This window comes from Zosterops lateralis (assembly GCF_965231275.1).
Source record: "Zosterops lateralis genome assembly, chromosome: 8".
Classification (NCBI taxonomy): domain Eukaryota; kingdom Metazoa; phylum Chordata; class Aves; order Passeriformes; family Zosteropidae; genus Zosterops; species Zosterops lateralis.
Window position 1 is genome coordinate 9,678,400 of NC_139768.1, and position 14,446 is coordinate 9,692,845.

The following is a 14,446-nucleotide window of genomic DNA, read 5'->3' on the forward strand; positions in this document are numbered from 1 at the left end:
CGCTGCTCCTCTCCTCCGGCGGCCGCGCCTGCGCGCTGGGGGCAATGGCGGCGGGCGCTCTCCGCGGTGTCCTCTGGCCCCGGGCGGTCGCCGGGCTCAGGGCGGCCCGGGCCGCCTTGGCCGCCCCTTCGGGAGCGCGGGCGGGTGAGCGGGGAGGCGGAGGCTGGAGCGAGGGGCCAGCGGGGCTGTCTGGGGCGGCGGGCCGGTGTTTGCGGGGTCAGGGCGGGAGGGCGGCGCGACCTCCCCGGGCCGGCCGCGCTCACTCTGCCGGGTTGCTCCCCCACAGCCTCGGAGATGACCCAGGACATGCTGCCCGGGCCGTACCCGCGGACTCCGGAGGAGCGGGCAGCCGCTGCGAAGAAGTACAACATGCGGGTGGAGGACTATCAGCCCTACCCCGACGACGGGCTCGGGTGAGCTGGGTGGTGCCGTTGTTCCGCAGCCGGCAGCGGGCCGGAGCAGCTCCTGGCACATCTCCTTGCGCGGGGATGCTGTAGGCTCTCAGTCCCTGGTGAATGCCTGGCTTTGCTGTACTGTGGGCCTAGAGCTTTGAACACACTTCAGTGTTTTAAAATAGGAACGAGCTGAATGAGCTAGAGGCCTGCGTGAATAAAACACAAGAGACTTCATGAGAGAAACTTGAGAGATTTCATATGTTGCTGTACTGCAAGGCTTCAACAGCATGTGAATGTTGGGAATAAAGGTTTCAGGAGATGTTAAAATGTTGGAGAATATTTCAATATGTGCCAAGATAACTAGTGTTCCATATTTTAGTTAAACTTGAGTTTTCTTTCATCTGGTAGAGCCCAATAGGGCTAGTTTGGGGAATGCCATTTGTTATGGTGATTGGTATCGAGGTAATTGTTGTTGTGCTAGTTGTTTTAATGCATTTCAAAAATGTGTATGCATAAAAGCCATAAAAACAAAGTATTATTCATTTTTATTTCCTTAGGCCTGTCTTATACTGTCTCTTACAAACTATATCTAAACTTGTACCAATTTCTTTATGTTTTTTGTTTTGTCTCTCATAGGTATGGAGACTATCCCATGCTCCCTAATAAGTCTCAGTACGAGAGAGACCCCTGGTACCAGTGGGACCAGCCAGACATGAGGCACAACTGGGGAGAGCCGGTAGGAACACCAGTGCCACTTCTCAAGCTGCTCACCAGTGTTCCTGTTACTAAATTCTAACATGTGCTTCTTGTTACTGCTTTCTCTTGAATCCTTTGTGTAATTTCTTCACCAGTGCAGGTGTGTGTTGCCTGTGCAAGCAGGGACAGTTCAAGGCAAAGTTAGGCTATGGCCCTCTGGGTAAATACTGTGAAAGTGCTGAGGACAGTTAACTTATTACATATGAGAAGGGAGACTTTATAAACTTAACTTTCCCTGCAGGAATAATTTTATTTGCCTGATCAGACTCAGTATGAGATCCTGGTTCAGAATTGTTTAGCAATGAAGCCACCATTTGAGTAAAGTCTTTATAGTGCAATGGAAGTAGCTACTGTTGCTTTGTTACTCCAGGGCTTTTTTGAGGTAGACTACAAAAAAGCATCTTCTCTCTAAAGGATGTTTGCCACATGTCCTTAATTTAATGTGAATAGTCACATCTGTGTTAACTTTGAAAATCTAAGCTCCTCAAATTCCTTTCAGGAGTAGCTTTTCTGTTAGTGAATAACTGCAATCTGCAGTTACTGAGCTTGGTAATTGACTTATGATCTCTTTACTAAAAGCAAGAGTTCATCTAAGTATGTGTGCTTAATATATCATAGCAAAATCATGTCAGAGCATTTCAGCATGTGTACCACAGCAAGGTGCACGTTGTAATGACTAAAAAAGCATATGAAAAAACCCCATGTTGGTTCTGCTTTGTTGTAGTGCTTGCTGCAGGAAGGTTTGTGTACAAGCCCTTGCACATGGTGTTGGCAATCAGGAACAAAGATGGATATACTGATGTATTCCAGGTGTCAGCAGATGTCTCTCTTTAGGCAGCTTCCATTTCTGCTCATTCTGGCTCTGGGATTGATAGGAAATGGCTCTGGGGGAGCTAGAGCTGGGAACCTGGAAGTAGGACTTGAGCTGCAAATTAATAAGTTCTCTACATTTTTAATGTGAAAAGAAGCTATAGGCAGAACATGCTTGAGACTTTCCTATTTATACTTCAGGGCATTAGCTCGCTACCAGCCTTGCTCTTGTTGTGGAGTAACGGCAGCAGGTCGTCTCCCTGTTTTGAGGGACCAGCTACAAGGGTCAGGTAGTTGCTTCTTTGTTTGGGTATGTGACTGAGCTTCCATTAATGAGGGTTCCAAGTTATACCATGCCTTTCCAATGGTCCTGGGGAACAAAGCTGAGGTGGAATGATTATGAATAGAAATCAAACCAGCTGCTATCCTGTATTTAAGCATGTTGTGTGGTATAAGCATAGGATGAAATGTAGAGTCTTTTCAGTTTTACTGTAAGCAACAATTTGTTGTGACTGTAGGTAAACCATGTACCTCCTCTGTGGCTTTATTTCTACATTGGAGGTGGAGATGAAGCAGCTTCTGAAGCAGTTTTGTGAATGCTGTAAAACAATGAGTAAAACAGCTGACCACTGTTGGTAAACGTGCAATTGTTTTCCTTTGTTTTTCAGATGCACTGGGACTTTGACATGTACATTCGGAACCGGGCTGATACATCCCCCACCGTTGTTCCCTGGCACATTATGAGCAAACACTTCCTCATCTTTTTGAGCACAATGTTAATCTGTTTCGGTCTTGGAGCAATCTACCCCTCCTACAGGCCTGTGGTGAGTGAAACCTAAGGGGAAGGGAGGAAAGGGAGCTGTATTTCTTGTCCTTGCCAATGCCCATAAGAGTGGTTTTGCTGAAGGTGAGCGATGGGTGTGGATGCAAAACTGCTGCTGGCAGTGGATGGGCCAAGGGATGTCCTGTGGCCTCATCTAGCCTGAGCTGTTCTCTTGACTGGCCTGGCTCAGCTCACAGATGCTGCTCCATAGTGAGCAGTCCCTGTTCACAGGGAACTGATTTAAACTATGCTTCTTACAGTATCCCATCTTTGGTCCAGCTACTTTCCTTCCCTGTGTGTGCATATACTCAAGTGAGATTAACTCTTGCCCTGTGTTTTTAATTATATCTCATGAATCATTATTATACCATTAATTATTATAATACCATTAATTATATCTCATTTGAGGAATGTACTCTTGAAAAGTATGTCTGAATACAAAAGCAGCTTTTGCAATATATTATCCTCATGCTGTGAGATGAACTGTTAATACTAAAAGCAAGACCACTTTGATGTTTCTGTTAAAAACAATCATTTATGCAAGGAAGCCCCTATTTCTGAATTTACTTTCCTCATATTCTAATACTGTAGCCGAAGCACTTAAGAAATAAAAATTTAGGTCATAAATTACAAGCCTTCGTTTGGGTGGAGGTGGGATGGGATGAGACATTTTCTGCTTGCCCCTTAATTTGCTTGGTGAATGTGGTGAATTTGCACTCTCTGTCTCTTCTTGTAGGGACCGAAGCAATATCCCTTCAATGACCTGTATCTGGAGAAAGGAGGAGACCCCAATAAAAAGCCACCAACGGTGATACACTATGAGATTTGAAAGTTGTTCAAGTGCTACGTTTCCATCAGTTCTGCTGGGGAAGGAATCTTCTCTAGTGTTCACTGGCATATGTTAACACTTGTTCTTCAATGTTCAGCTGCTAACTGCAGTGAAATATATCAATGACACCTACTGTGCTGGTTGTCTTCTGTTGGTTTGACAAGGCTGAATTATAGCTAATGAAATGGAGTGAGCTTTGCCATTTTTCTAAGTGGGATAATATCTGTGGGGCAAAATTATGAGTGCAGCCCTAGGACTGCTGGTTATTTATGTGTCTTGTGCACAAACATTCCTCACCTGTGCCTGCTTATGCAGGTAGTATCTGCCTGTAACCAAGGTACTTAATGTAGTATCTGCCTGTAACCAAGGCATTTAAAGCTGCTGGGAGTTTAACTGGAGTGTCACTGTGTACTGTAAAATGGCAGGCAGAAACAGATTGGCAAGTGCCAGTCCTTGGGAGTCTTGTACTGTGTCTGCCCTTACTGGGAGCTGACTTTGATCTCTTCCATGTCTAGGTGCCCTTTCAAGTGAAGTTTGCACAACCAGTAGGAAGCACTTGTGGGGCACAGAGCCTTGCAGTGTGCAGCTTGAAGCTGGCAGCAGAGCTGTGTGGATAGCAGTGGTATGAAAAGGCTAAATGAGCAAGTTCAGCTCTGGCCAGATCTGCTTTGATCCAAGTGCATAGGTGCCCATAATTGTTCCTTTATGGCCCGAGTTCTTCCACCTGGCCTGGAGTTACACTTGACCCATGAAATCTGCCTGTTTTGCTGCAAGCCACTTGTCTTGGACCTCCTATAGCTTCAGCAACAGTTTGCTTGGGAAAATTATACATACAGTTAAATTAAGCTCCTAAATTTATCCAGCTCCACTCTAACATAAGGGTTTTTTCCTCTTCTTGCTGGAGGAGACTGTACCCTTAGTACTGATTTGCAGGGAATCTTCTCTCAAGGAGAAGGTGATCACAGAAAGCTGAAAGCTTGGGCCACTTTCAGTGCTTCCTATAAACTGGATGCTGTGCTCTGCACTCAGCACCCCATCACAGCTTGTAGCTTTGTGTTTTAAGAGAAGCAGGTATATAAAGACAGTGATTCATGGTTTCTCCATCTGTACAGATTTTAATCCCCAAACTCTAAAGGGACTGTTACCTTGGTTTTTGTGTAGGGGTTTTTATAAGGATATATATTAAAGGGAATTATGGGATTGAATGGTAGGACATAGAAGTATTTAGATGTAAATGAAACTAACGCCTTTGGAGATGCTGAACAACCAACATTCCTCACAGCTTTTGTAAGCTGTCACCTTCTCTTCTTGTTACAGAAATGCTTGTTTTAAAATTATAGTCAATGATGTTTTATCCCAGAAGGGTTTTTAAGTGGTTTGGGGGTGGTTTTTTGTTGGGTTTGTTTTGTTTTGTGGGGGTTGTTTTGGTTTTGGTTCTGGGATTTTTGAGCTATGGCGACCTTAAGACTGAATACTGTTTTGCAGGATAAAACACTCCCTGGGGAGTCGAGAATTGCCATTCCACAGCACTTACATGAGAGCACTATATACAATGTTATGAGAGTTGTAAGAGTCGTCAAGTACAATGAAGGTGGCCAGAGCAGTAATAGGAGCCCTGCCTTGCTGTGTGTGATAGTGTAGCACTTGCATTGAGGCAGGGCTTGGCCCATCCAGCCCATTCTGCAGCCTTCCAGTGCTGCTGCCCACTCTGGGGACTTCCAATCCCAGTTTGTTCTAAATGGTAACTTAATTATGGTTTTCATCATGGGGAAGGCATAATGGGTTGGGCAGATACGGCTCAGAAATCCTAAAAAATGGGGCCTGTAACATATTTTTTTATTAAAGCAGGAGAGATATAAGGGAATAATTCCTGGGTCCTTCTGCATACTTTTTCCTGGCAATTAAAATACTTCTAGAAAAATACATTCCCTTCTGCACGCCCTCAGGATCCATTAAATTTTTAGCTGAGTTAAAGTCCAGGCTCCAGCAGCGGTGTCCTTGGCGTGAACCGTGCGTGCCCGGTGGCCGGGGCCGGTCCAGGCGGGTTAACCCGGGTGAATCTGCCCGGAGCGCCGGGCCCGGCGGGACAGTGGGGCGGGTTCCGGGGCCGGCCCCGCGCAGGCGCGGCGCGGCGGGGCGGGGCGGGCGGCGCTCGGGGCTCCCCGCGGCCACCGTCGGAGCGCCGGGCCGGGCTGCGGGAGCGAGCGGCGCGGGAGGCACGGCCGCCAGCCGGTAAGGGCCGCCCGCTCCCCTCCCGGCCCGGCCCGGCCCGGCCCCGCGCCCCTCGGGCACCGAGCCAGGCTGTACCCCAGCCCGGGGCTGCCGTGCTGCCCGGCCCGTCCCGCTTTCGAGACTCCGCTCGCCGGTCCCGTGGCCCCGTCCTTGCCCCGGAGCCTCGGCTCGTCTCTCCCGTCTCTCCTCCGCCGGGCCGGGCGGGGAGCGGCCGGGGGGCCTCGGCTGTGTGAGCTGGGCCGCGGAGAGGCCTCTGGCGTAGCCCAGAGCCTTCTGACACCCGCTGTCCGAGGTCACTGCTTTCCTCCCAGACCTTTGCTCTTTTTCACCGTCCCAGGGGTAATGCTATTGTGCAGACGAGCACACTCGAGGCGTGTGTGCGCTGCCGTCCGAGCAGCGCTGTGCGGTGGGCAACAGCTTCCCAAACTCCGCGGAGCGCAAGAAGTTTCTTTATATACCACTGGAGCTGTCATGGAGGAATGTGCTGAGCCCTGCCCTGCACCAGCCCCACCTTGCACACACCAGTGATTAGCTGAGATTAGCCGAGTGTCTCTCTGCCCTCTGTAATCGGGGTTTATAATAAGCACATACTCGCACAGCCTGGCTCTGGGGTGTTGGGGAGCTGCAGAGGAAGAATGTCAGAAAAGTGCAAGTGGAAGGGGCAGTACAGAGGTTTTAAATCAACACAAAAATGTGGGAGCTGTAGGGACAGTTTTTATAACCATTGTGTCGTGGCTGGGAGATGTTTTTCAGGTCTTAGGGTGTCTGTTTGTCACCCCGGTGACCTTGGACAAATCTTTTTGTTCTGTCCAAGTTTCACTTTTCGCTGTGTGTGGGGAGGTCAGCCTGTCAGATCCTTTGTGTGCAGTGCTCAAGTCCAGTTTCAGTAGGAACTGTTCAGAGAGGAATGGTTGGATATCCAGTGGCAGGAGGAGGACTGGGAAAGTCAGTGGGAGGGGATTTCTGATTGGCGGTATTTGGGTGGTGTAAGAGAGAGGCCTCATTAAAGTGCTATCAGGGGTAATTATTATGACAGCTTTGAGGGTCAGTTGCTCATACAACAACCATAGTCTTATTATAATGTACTGTAGAGCTGTAAGTATTTCAGGTTAGCAAAGGTGAGGAATTTTTGCCTCCAACAGCATTGTTTGCATGGTATAATTCGGGAATTTTCACTGTTTAGCTGCTCTCTATTTCTCAGTGGTGAGGTGTGCTCTGACCTGTCAGGGTTTGCTTTGCAGGCATTGTTGCCCTTTAAGGTCTGTGCAGGAAGACATGTCTGGGGAAACTGTGGGGAATTGCTGCTTCTGTCCACTCCCTTTGGGGATGAGTTTCATTAGTATATTAGATCTGTAATCAGATGGATGTCTGTAGAAGAAGGGTAAGGAATTGTAATGATTAATTAATTAGAGGTCCTGAGAAAAGCATGAGCTTTTTCTCGGAAGTCTTAGGTGCTATTTTGAGAGATGACAGCAGGTGGCAACCTCTCCCTAGAAATTCTGTTGTGGAAGAGTTTCATACTTGAAAATTTTTCTCAGGCAGCCAGAAGAGTTTGCTAAAGAAGGGCTTTTTCCTTCTTTGAGGATTATGAGTCCTCTCTTGGATTCAGATATACATGCTGTATGGAAGGATCAGTTCTCTAAAATTAAGATTCAAATCAGGCATTTTTTTTTTCCCCTTTCAAACTCAGAGTTCACTGACTTCAGAAGGAGATGCTGCTGTATCTGCAGATCCTCAGCTGCAGTGGAGCTGAACTGCTTGGACGTTTTTAAGAGAGAGTTGATACTGTGATCTTTTAACTTCTTATGCATCCTCTGCGGGCCTTCTCAAGTCTGTTGGAACCGCTGCTGGTTTGCCTTTAGGGCCAGGGACACAGTGAACCTGTTCAATACCTATGATCCAGCACTTCTACAGTTGTTCTGTTGACATTGAGCCACTCTAAATGGAGTGTTGTTTGCTTTCCTCCATTTGGGTGGGTTACCATGACCAAGACACTTTACCTTCACATTCTGTCCTGACTTAAGTTTGTGAAAAGAGAACAGTAATGATGCAGTAATTGACTTTCTTATGTAAAACGCTCTGTTGACAAGAAAAGCCAAACAGTTGATCAATTCTGTTCCACACAATTTTTGCAGCTTATCTTTATTTGTGCATTAAATGTAAATTATTTCAGCCATGCAGTCAGTGAAGCACAGAGGTAGAGGAGGGGAAGCTTGTACCATTTACTCAACTAAGTTTGAGATAGTTGCACTTTTCACTGATTCCTTACCAGTTAATTTCCTGTAGGGAAGAGATCTGTTGGCCATTGTCTATTAATGTTCACAGGGAAATTGTCCTATCAAAAGCCAAGAAGGAGTGAGGCCTGAGAGTGTAGCCAGCTCCTACAACTGATAGATTGTAACTAGAGGAGAAAGAAGCAAGAAAGGGAGTTGTAAGGAGCACACCAGCTGTCCTGCCCCCTGCAGTGGTGGAATCAGCCAGAGCCTTGTGCAATAAAGACTGTTGCTAGAAGATTCACCTAACTTCTGGGGAAGTTTTCATTCTGGGGAAATTTTCACTCCCCTCTGCCAATGAAGGGAGGAGACCTGGACAGGGTTTCTGCAGTAATATGGGAGGCATGAATAGGTGCTGGAACATCTTGAGAGGTGCACTGCAGAAAAACTGCAGTGGACCCCTAATGAGTACCCCACAAAGTGTATATTGAAGATTGGAAAGTAAGCTTTAGAGATTTGTTATGGTAATGAGGAGGTGACCTTTCCACCTCTATTCGTAGGGGGCGTGAAGAAGTAGTTGCACTTTTTTTAATTGTACAAGAGTTCCCTTCACGTTCTGTTGGGTTTTAACTAAGTTGGGATAAGCTTAATGTGAGAATAGCAGTTGGCAGTTTGAGCTTTGGGAGATATTGCTGCAGACTAGTGCTAAAAAACATTAAATAGATTCTAGTCAATCAGCATATCCTAGTAGTGCATGGGAGAGAGAGAGGATGTCCTTAACTTCTGACTTGTGAGGCGGAAGAAACCCTAAAAAAAAGGTGTAGAATTATTAGCTGGGAGGTCCAAGCCCAAAAAGTAATGCTGGCCCAACTTCCTCCTTCTGTCCACTGCAGGAGGCCAGTTTCTCACAAGCCCTGCATCTGGACAGAGGGCCGTGTGATGCAGGTTGTGGTGTCAAGTAAACAGGATAGATTAATCGCTGCAAAGATGCAGAGGGTTTTGCTGTGCTGTGTGCTGACAATTTTACTTTATTCAGATTGATATCATCTGAGCATACAGTTCTGTTTAGTTAGAGTTAAAAGACTGCAGTGCAGCCAAGCTCAAAAAGTTGAGGCACTGCTCATGAGAGTGACCCCACTAGCCTGTGAATGTCCACACATCGTTTGTGATGCTTAGAAGGCCTGTTTGTGGTCAGGAGTGGAATGCTGGGTGCTTTCTCCTTAATAAGAATGGGATCCTACTCAGAACAATAATTATTTGTATTGTGTTCAGTTGTCTTTACATTCAGTTTTGCAGCCTCCCAGCTGCCTGCTGTTGATGTTTGATTTTCAATTAGCCTGCTACGTTGTTGCGCAACTAATCTCTTTCTGGAGACATGGGGAAATTTTGTTCCCATTTTACAGGTGACACTGAATCTGTCCTGAGTAAATAAAAAGAGGTGCTGTCAGTGCTGAAATTGAAACCCAGTAGTTACTTGTGGATTACTTCTTCTCACCTTCTACCATTTGCTGGTTCAAAGAGAAAGTCAAATGAATTTTTTTTCCTTTCGCTTTTTGGAGGAGCAAGAACAAAGTGCATTAACTGAATTGGCACACAATAGCACTGCACTTTGTTTTCTGTTGCCACGTCACTTTTCTCCTTGGAATTTAGCCTGCCCTGAGATTCCTTCTGCTCCCTTTTTGCTTATGTATATACTGGCATTAGCTTGTTTGGAGAGAGCAACTAGTGCTAGATAAAAAACCACATTTGTTTAAATTAATTTCTGCAGCTGCTTTAAACCAGCCTGCAATGAAGATTTGAGTATGTTTAATTTAGGTACCTTTTTTTTTTTTTCTGAAACTCTCCTGTAATTAGGACATATTAAAAAGAGCTATATATGAAAGAAAATCTGGGGTCAGGCAGTAGGACTGTGGTGGTGGGGGGGGGTTTAATCAATTCTTAAATATCCTGATTCATTCCAGTAAAACTGTATTCGCTGCCGCAGGAAGTAGCAATTAACTTCACTCTTTTGAGAGCAATGTGTTCTCATCTTGTTTCTGATATGAATATTTTCACATGAACTGTATCTCTCTGTTCTAAACTCTGTGTGAAATTTCTTTCAGAGTCTAGAAAATGAAGCTAAAAGAAATTGAGCGAACGGCTGTGCAGGCGTGGAGTCCGGCAAACAACCACCCTATTTATCTAGCAACAGGTAAAGTTCTTCACAATTTGTGAATATTTGAGTATGAATCACAGAAAACATTTTTGTAGAGTTGTACGGGTTTTAGCTTTCAACAGTTTTTCACCTTGACAGTGCCTGGAAAACTTACAAGGAGTATACCAAAAACATTACATCTTTTATGTTTTTTTAAAGTAACTGGTAGAGAATTACTTCTGTGCCCAACTCTGATGTTTTAAACGTGAGTGATTTTTCAAAGGTCGAATACACAGTTTTTTAATTTCTAATTAAGATTGTATGGACTCCAACATTGCTTGCTATTCTTCATTGCACACTTCCTATGCTTGTGGGAGGGGTAAAAGTTAATTCAAGTAACATTTATTTAAGGTCACTTGTACTTGTCTGTCTTCTGTCATAATTGTGTATTCTGACAATCAAATACTATAAACCTCTTCTCCCTGAAGTTGCCTGTTTTGGTTAACATTCCATTTTCAGTACTTTTGCAAAACCTTAAATTTTATTTTGTTAATTTTTATTAATTAATCGCTATTCTTATAGTAATTTTATTTCCTGAAGCAGAAAGTGAGCCTGTTCACTGAGTTGGCAGCAGGCAAGTTTGTCTGTGTGGAGCTGACAGCTCTGATGGTTTTGTTGGGTTTGCATGGTGAGGCTTTGGTAGCTGGGATGGATTCTGTAAGAAGGTGTAGAAGCTCCTGCTGGAGCCAATGCCAGCTGGACCCACTGCTGTGTGAGGCTGAGAACAGCAGTGGCACTGGGAGTGCCTCTGGGATAACGTAGTTAATAAGAGGGAGGGAAAATGCCCTGTGTAACTGAAGCACAAAAGAGGAATGAGAATATGTGAGAGAAATGATGGTGCAGTCACAAGGTCCATGCAGAAGGATGGGCTGGAGGCCCTCCAGGTGCCAGAGCAGAGATTCCCTGGCAGCTCTGTGTGAAGACCTTAGTGAGGCAGGCTGTGACCCCACAGCCCATGGAGGGCTGTGGTGGAACAGATACCCAACTACAATCCACCGTGCTGGAGCAGGTGGATGCCAAAGGAGGCTGTGGCTCTGTGGAGAGCTGGTGCTGGAGCAGGCTCTTGGTAGAGCCTCTGGGCCCATGGAGACAGGAGCCTATGATGGAACAGGTTTGCTGGCAGGACTTGCGACCCTGTGGGGGACTGAGGTTGAGGCAATCTATTCTGAAAGACCACTCCATGGAGGGGACCCACACTGGATCAGTTTGTGAAGAACTGCAACCTCTGGGAAGGATTTGCATTGGGGAAGTTTGCAGAGAGCAAGGCCAGAGTTTTGGTTGAACCAAAGGTCTTGGCTTCAGTTTGCTTTAAATCAGAAGCTGTGTAGTTTCATCATTTGTACTTCTTTTTAATAGTCCTTTGGGCACTTTCCATGCTGTAAGCATCCCTTTGGTAACTGGGGGACAGTTTGCCTGGCAGTGCCCCATTAGGCAATGTTAAATCAAGTTGTAGCTTTTATTCCATAAGAATTAGGAGAAAGAAGGAAGCTACCAGTTTGTGACTGCTAGCTGTATGTGGGTTGATGAGGTGTGTTGAGTTGGTTACAGTTGAAGAACTTATGCTGTGGAGTAAGTTTACAAGGTCTGATTAAGACATGTCATAATTGAGGAGCAGTATGCAGAAGTACTTGGGATCATAATTGTAGCTGGATTTCATGATGTCTATGCATTTGTAATTTAGAGAAGAACTTAATATCAAAAGCCATAGTTGCTTGGAGGAGGGTGCATGAGTTGCATCTATCCCAAGAAAGAAAGTTATCTGTGTAACAGTAACCCTGGTGACCAAAATTTCCTGAGGAACTTTTAATTTCTTCCAAAGTCTTTGTCATAATTGTTGATTCCTTTTTCTGAGGTGCTCAGACATGTCCTCTTTTGAACTGTTACAACACCAAGGTTGTGTTGACTATGAAGAATAGGTTTTCAGTGCCTTTTTTTGTATCTTATGCTTTTAATAAAAATGCCCACATATGTTGCCCTTGTACTTCTGCTAGGAACATCTGCCCAACAGCTGGATGCATCCTTCAGTACAAATGCAACCTTGGAAATATTTGAGGTTGACTTCAGGGATCCCTCCCTGGACGTGAAGCAGAAAGGAACACTTCCTGCCTCAAACAGGTACTAGAGGCTCATAATGATGTATCAATCAATGAAACTGCAAAGGGTTTTCTAGTGCAAGAAAGGAGAGAAGGAGATAATGTTTACAGCATATAAATCTTTTGAATCAATCAATCTCTCTTCAAAAATGGAACATTTTTGTTGATACAGATCACATTGGATATAAAAGTAGAGTAGTTGGACTATTAGGGAAATCTGAAATTACTTGTGTGGTAGTCAGTCAGTAGAGACATTATGTATAATGTGAATTTGCTGGAGCTAACAATTTGCACTGAAGAGACTATAAAGAGAGTGAAACTTACATTCCAGCTTTTTAAAACAAGATAATTTCTTAGGCTCATCAGTGTGGGTGACATCTGCACCCAGTGTAAAACACAGCTTGGATTTCTAACTAGGAGATTTTAAAGGGTATATACATATTTTTCAGATAACAGCTCTAGAAATGAAGGCACATAGATCTCAACTAATTTTCAGTGAAGTGTAGGCTAGAGGATTTCACCCACCAAATCCCATGTGATGTCTTAAATGTTTTAAACAAACAACAAAACAGCCAAAAAATAGAGTCAAGCCCTTCCTTTTTATGTTCTCTTCAAAAGTCGTTGGAAGGAAGCTTATTTCTTTTTTTTTGCATGCAAGAGCCACAGTCCTCTTAAAAGGGAGATGATTGTTTGAAGTGCAGACTGATAGATATGTTTGATAGGTTGAAACATGGATGTGAGTTTTCATAAAGAAGAGAGTGTCTTGATTTCTACCAAACATCATGGCCTATGCCAGCTTTATTTTCCTCTTTTTTAGGTTTCATAAGCTGATCTGGGGGAACTTTGGAAATGGGTCTGCAGAGTCCTCTGGAGTGATCATTGGTGGAGGGGATAATGGAGTCCTGACAATGTACAGTGTACACCACATCTTGACTTCAAAGGGTGACCCTGTCATTGGGCAGACAGAGAAGCATTCGGGTCCTGTTCGAGCCCTCGACTTCAACCCTTTTCAGGTGTGTAACATTAAGGTACCAAAGGAAAGTTAACCTCCATGTTAGAAAAATATGTTCCCTTGTGTATAGGTTCATAAAGTGAAAGGACAGATTTTAGCTTGAGACACAGTAGTTGTGACACAAGGCTGGTTTGAGACTCAGATTTGGGTTCTGTTTACAGCTTTGCCACTGAATTCCCCTGTGACCTGGTTCAAATCACATCTCTATAAAAACATGTCTTGTAATATTGTTACATGTCAAATCATTGCCCTTTCGAAATTAGAACTTCTATTTTTCATTTGTTTAGTTGGTGTTTAATTCAGTGGGGCTCTGATCACATTTGAAAGGACTGCAACATAAATGAGGAGTGAACAGAACATGGTTCTCATGGTAGCACAAAGGCAAATGGAAAATTCTCTGCACTCAGTTTCGAGAAACTTGCATCTTCTCAGAAGAAATGTCCTTGGTGCCAGTATGCGGGGTAAAGGCTCAGCTGGCCAGAGAGGGTGGCCTCCAGGCCTGTGGCACAATTTCATCAGCCATCTGCACAAAACAGACAAATTTTAAATGTGTCTGTACTATGCCAGTGGACGGCATGAAGGCCAGAGATGTGCTTGGTTTATAATCCAGATGCTATCTCTGTGCATGCCAGTGGCTGTGAAATACAGCTCTCATCTCACTTTGAAAGATTTTGAGGTTTTTGCTTCCATTTATTTTCAAGAAATCTGTGAGCAGGAATCTCAGCTGAGGTTTTCTTTTTTTTTTTTCCTACAGAATAATCTCTTGGCTTCCGGAGCCAATGATTCTGAAATTTTCATCTGGGATTTGAATAATTTCAGTGTGCCTATGACTCCAGGCACTAAATCACAGGTAAACGAGTTTTCCTCTGGGCAATATTCCTCCAGTTTTGTATCTCAGTAGCAAGACAAAAAGATGTGTGTGGAGGCATCCTAGCCTCATCAGTCTGTGAAAGAGGAATGACTTTGAAGTCTGTCAGGAGAGAGTTGAATCAGAAGAGACTGATTGGTTTCATTCTTGGAGGTGGAAGAAATGTTGTAAAGGGAGGGGAGGTAGACTGGCAAGCTCTGGAAGGATGCACTTTGCATGGA

General features: G+C 44.7%; 2 protein-coding genes across 4 annotated transcripts in view; both read left to right on the plus strand.

Annotated features, from left to right (window-relative positions):
* Positions 1 to 125: 125 nt before the first annotated feature.
* NDUFB8 (NADH:ubiquinone oxidoreductase subunit B8) lies at positions 126 to 3,746 on the plus strand. Its single transcript, XM_083867039.1, has 5 exons — positions 126 to 144; positions 287 to 413; positions 1,032 to 1,131; positions 2,630 to 2,785; positions 3,521 to 3,746. Exons 2-5 carry the CDS (start codon positions 295 to 297, stop codon positions 3,611 to 3,613), a joined length of 468 nt encoding a protein of 155 aa, XP_083723165.1. The 5' UTR covers positions 126 to 144; positions 287 to 294; the 3' UTR covers positions 3,614 to 3,746.
* Positions 3,747 to 5,785: 2,039 nt separating this feature from the next.
* Positions 5,786 to 14,446, plus strand: part of SEC31B (SEC31 homolog B, COPII coat complex component) — a 35,113-nt gene continuing 26,452 nt past the window's right edge. The window contains exons 1-5 of one of the 3 annotated variants that reach the window (XM_083865980.1): positions 5,786 to 5,845; positions 10,161 to 10,249; positions 12,244 to 12,367; positions 13,163 to 13,358; positions 14,112 to 14,207. In XM_083865980.1, coding sequence (XP_083722106.1) covers positions 10,171 to 10,249; positions 12,244 to 12,367; positions 13,163 to 13,358; positions 14,112 to 14,207 — 495 coding nt within the window. In that variant the 5' untranslated portion in view covers positions 5,786 to 5,845; positions 10,161 to 10,170. Of the gene's footprint in view, positions 5,846 to 6,118; positions 6,138 to 9,772; positions 9,859 to 10,160; positions 10,250 to 12,243; positions 12,368 to 13,162; positions 13,359 to 14,111; positions 14,208 to 14,446 lie in introns of those variants that run through there. The other 2 variants (XM_083865982.1, XM_083865981.1) reach the window with 2 other exon arrangements.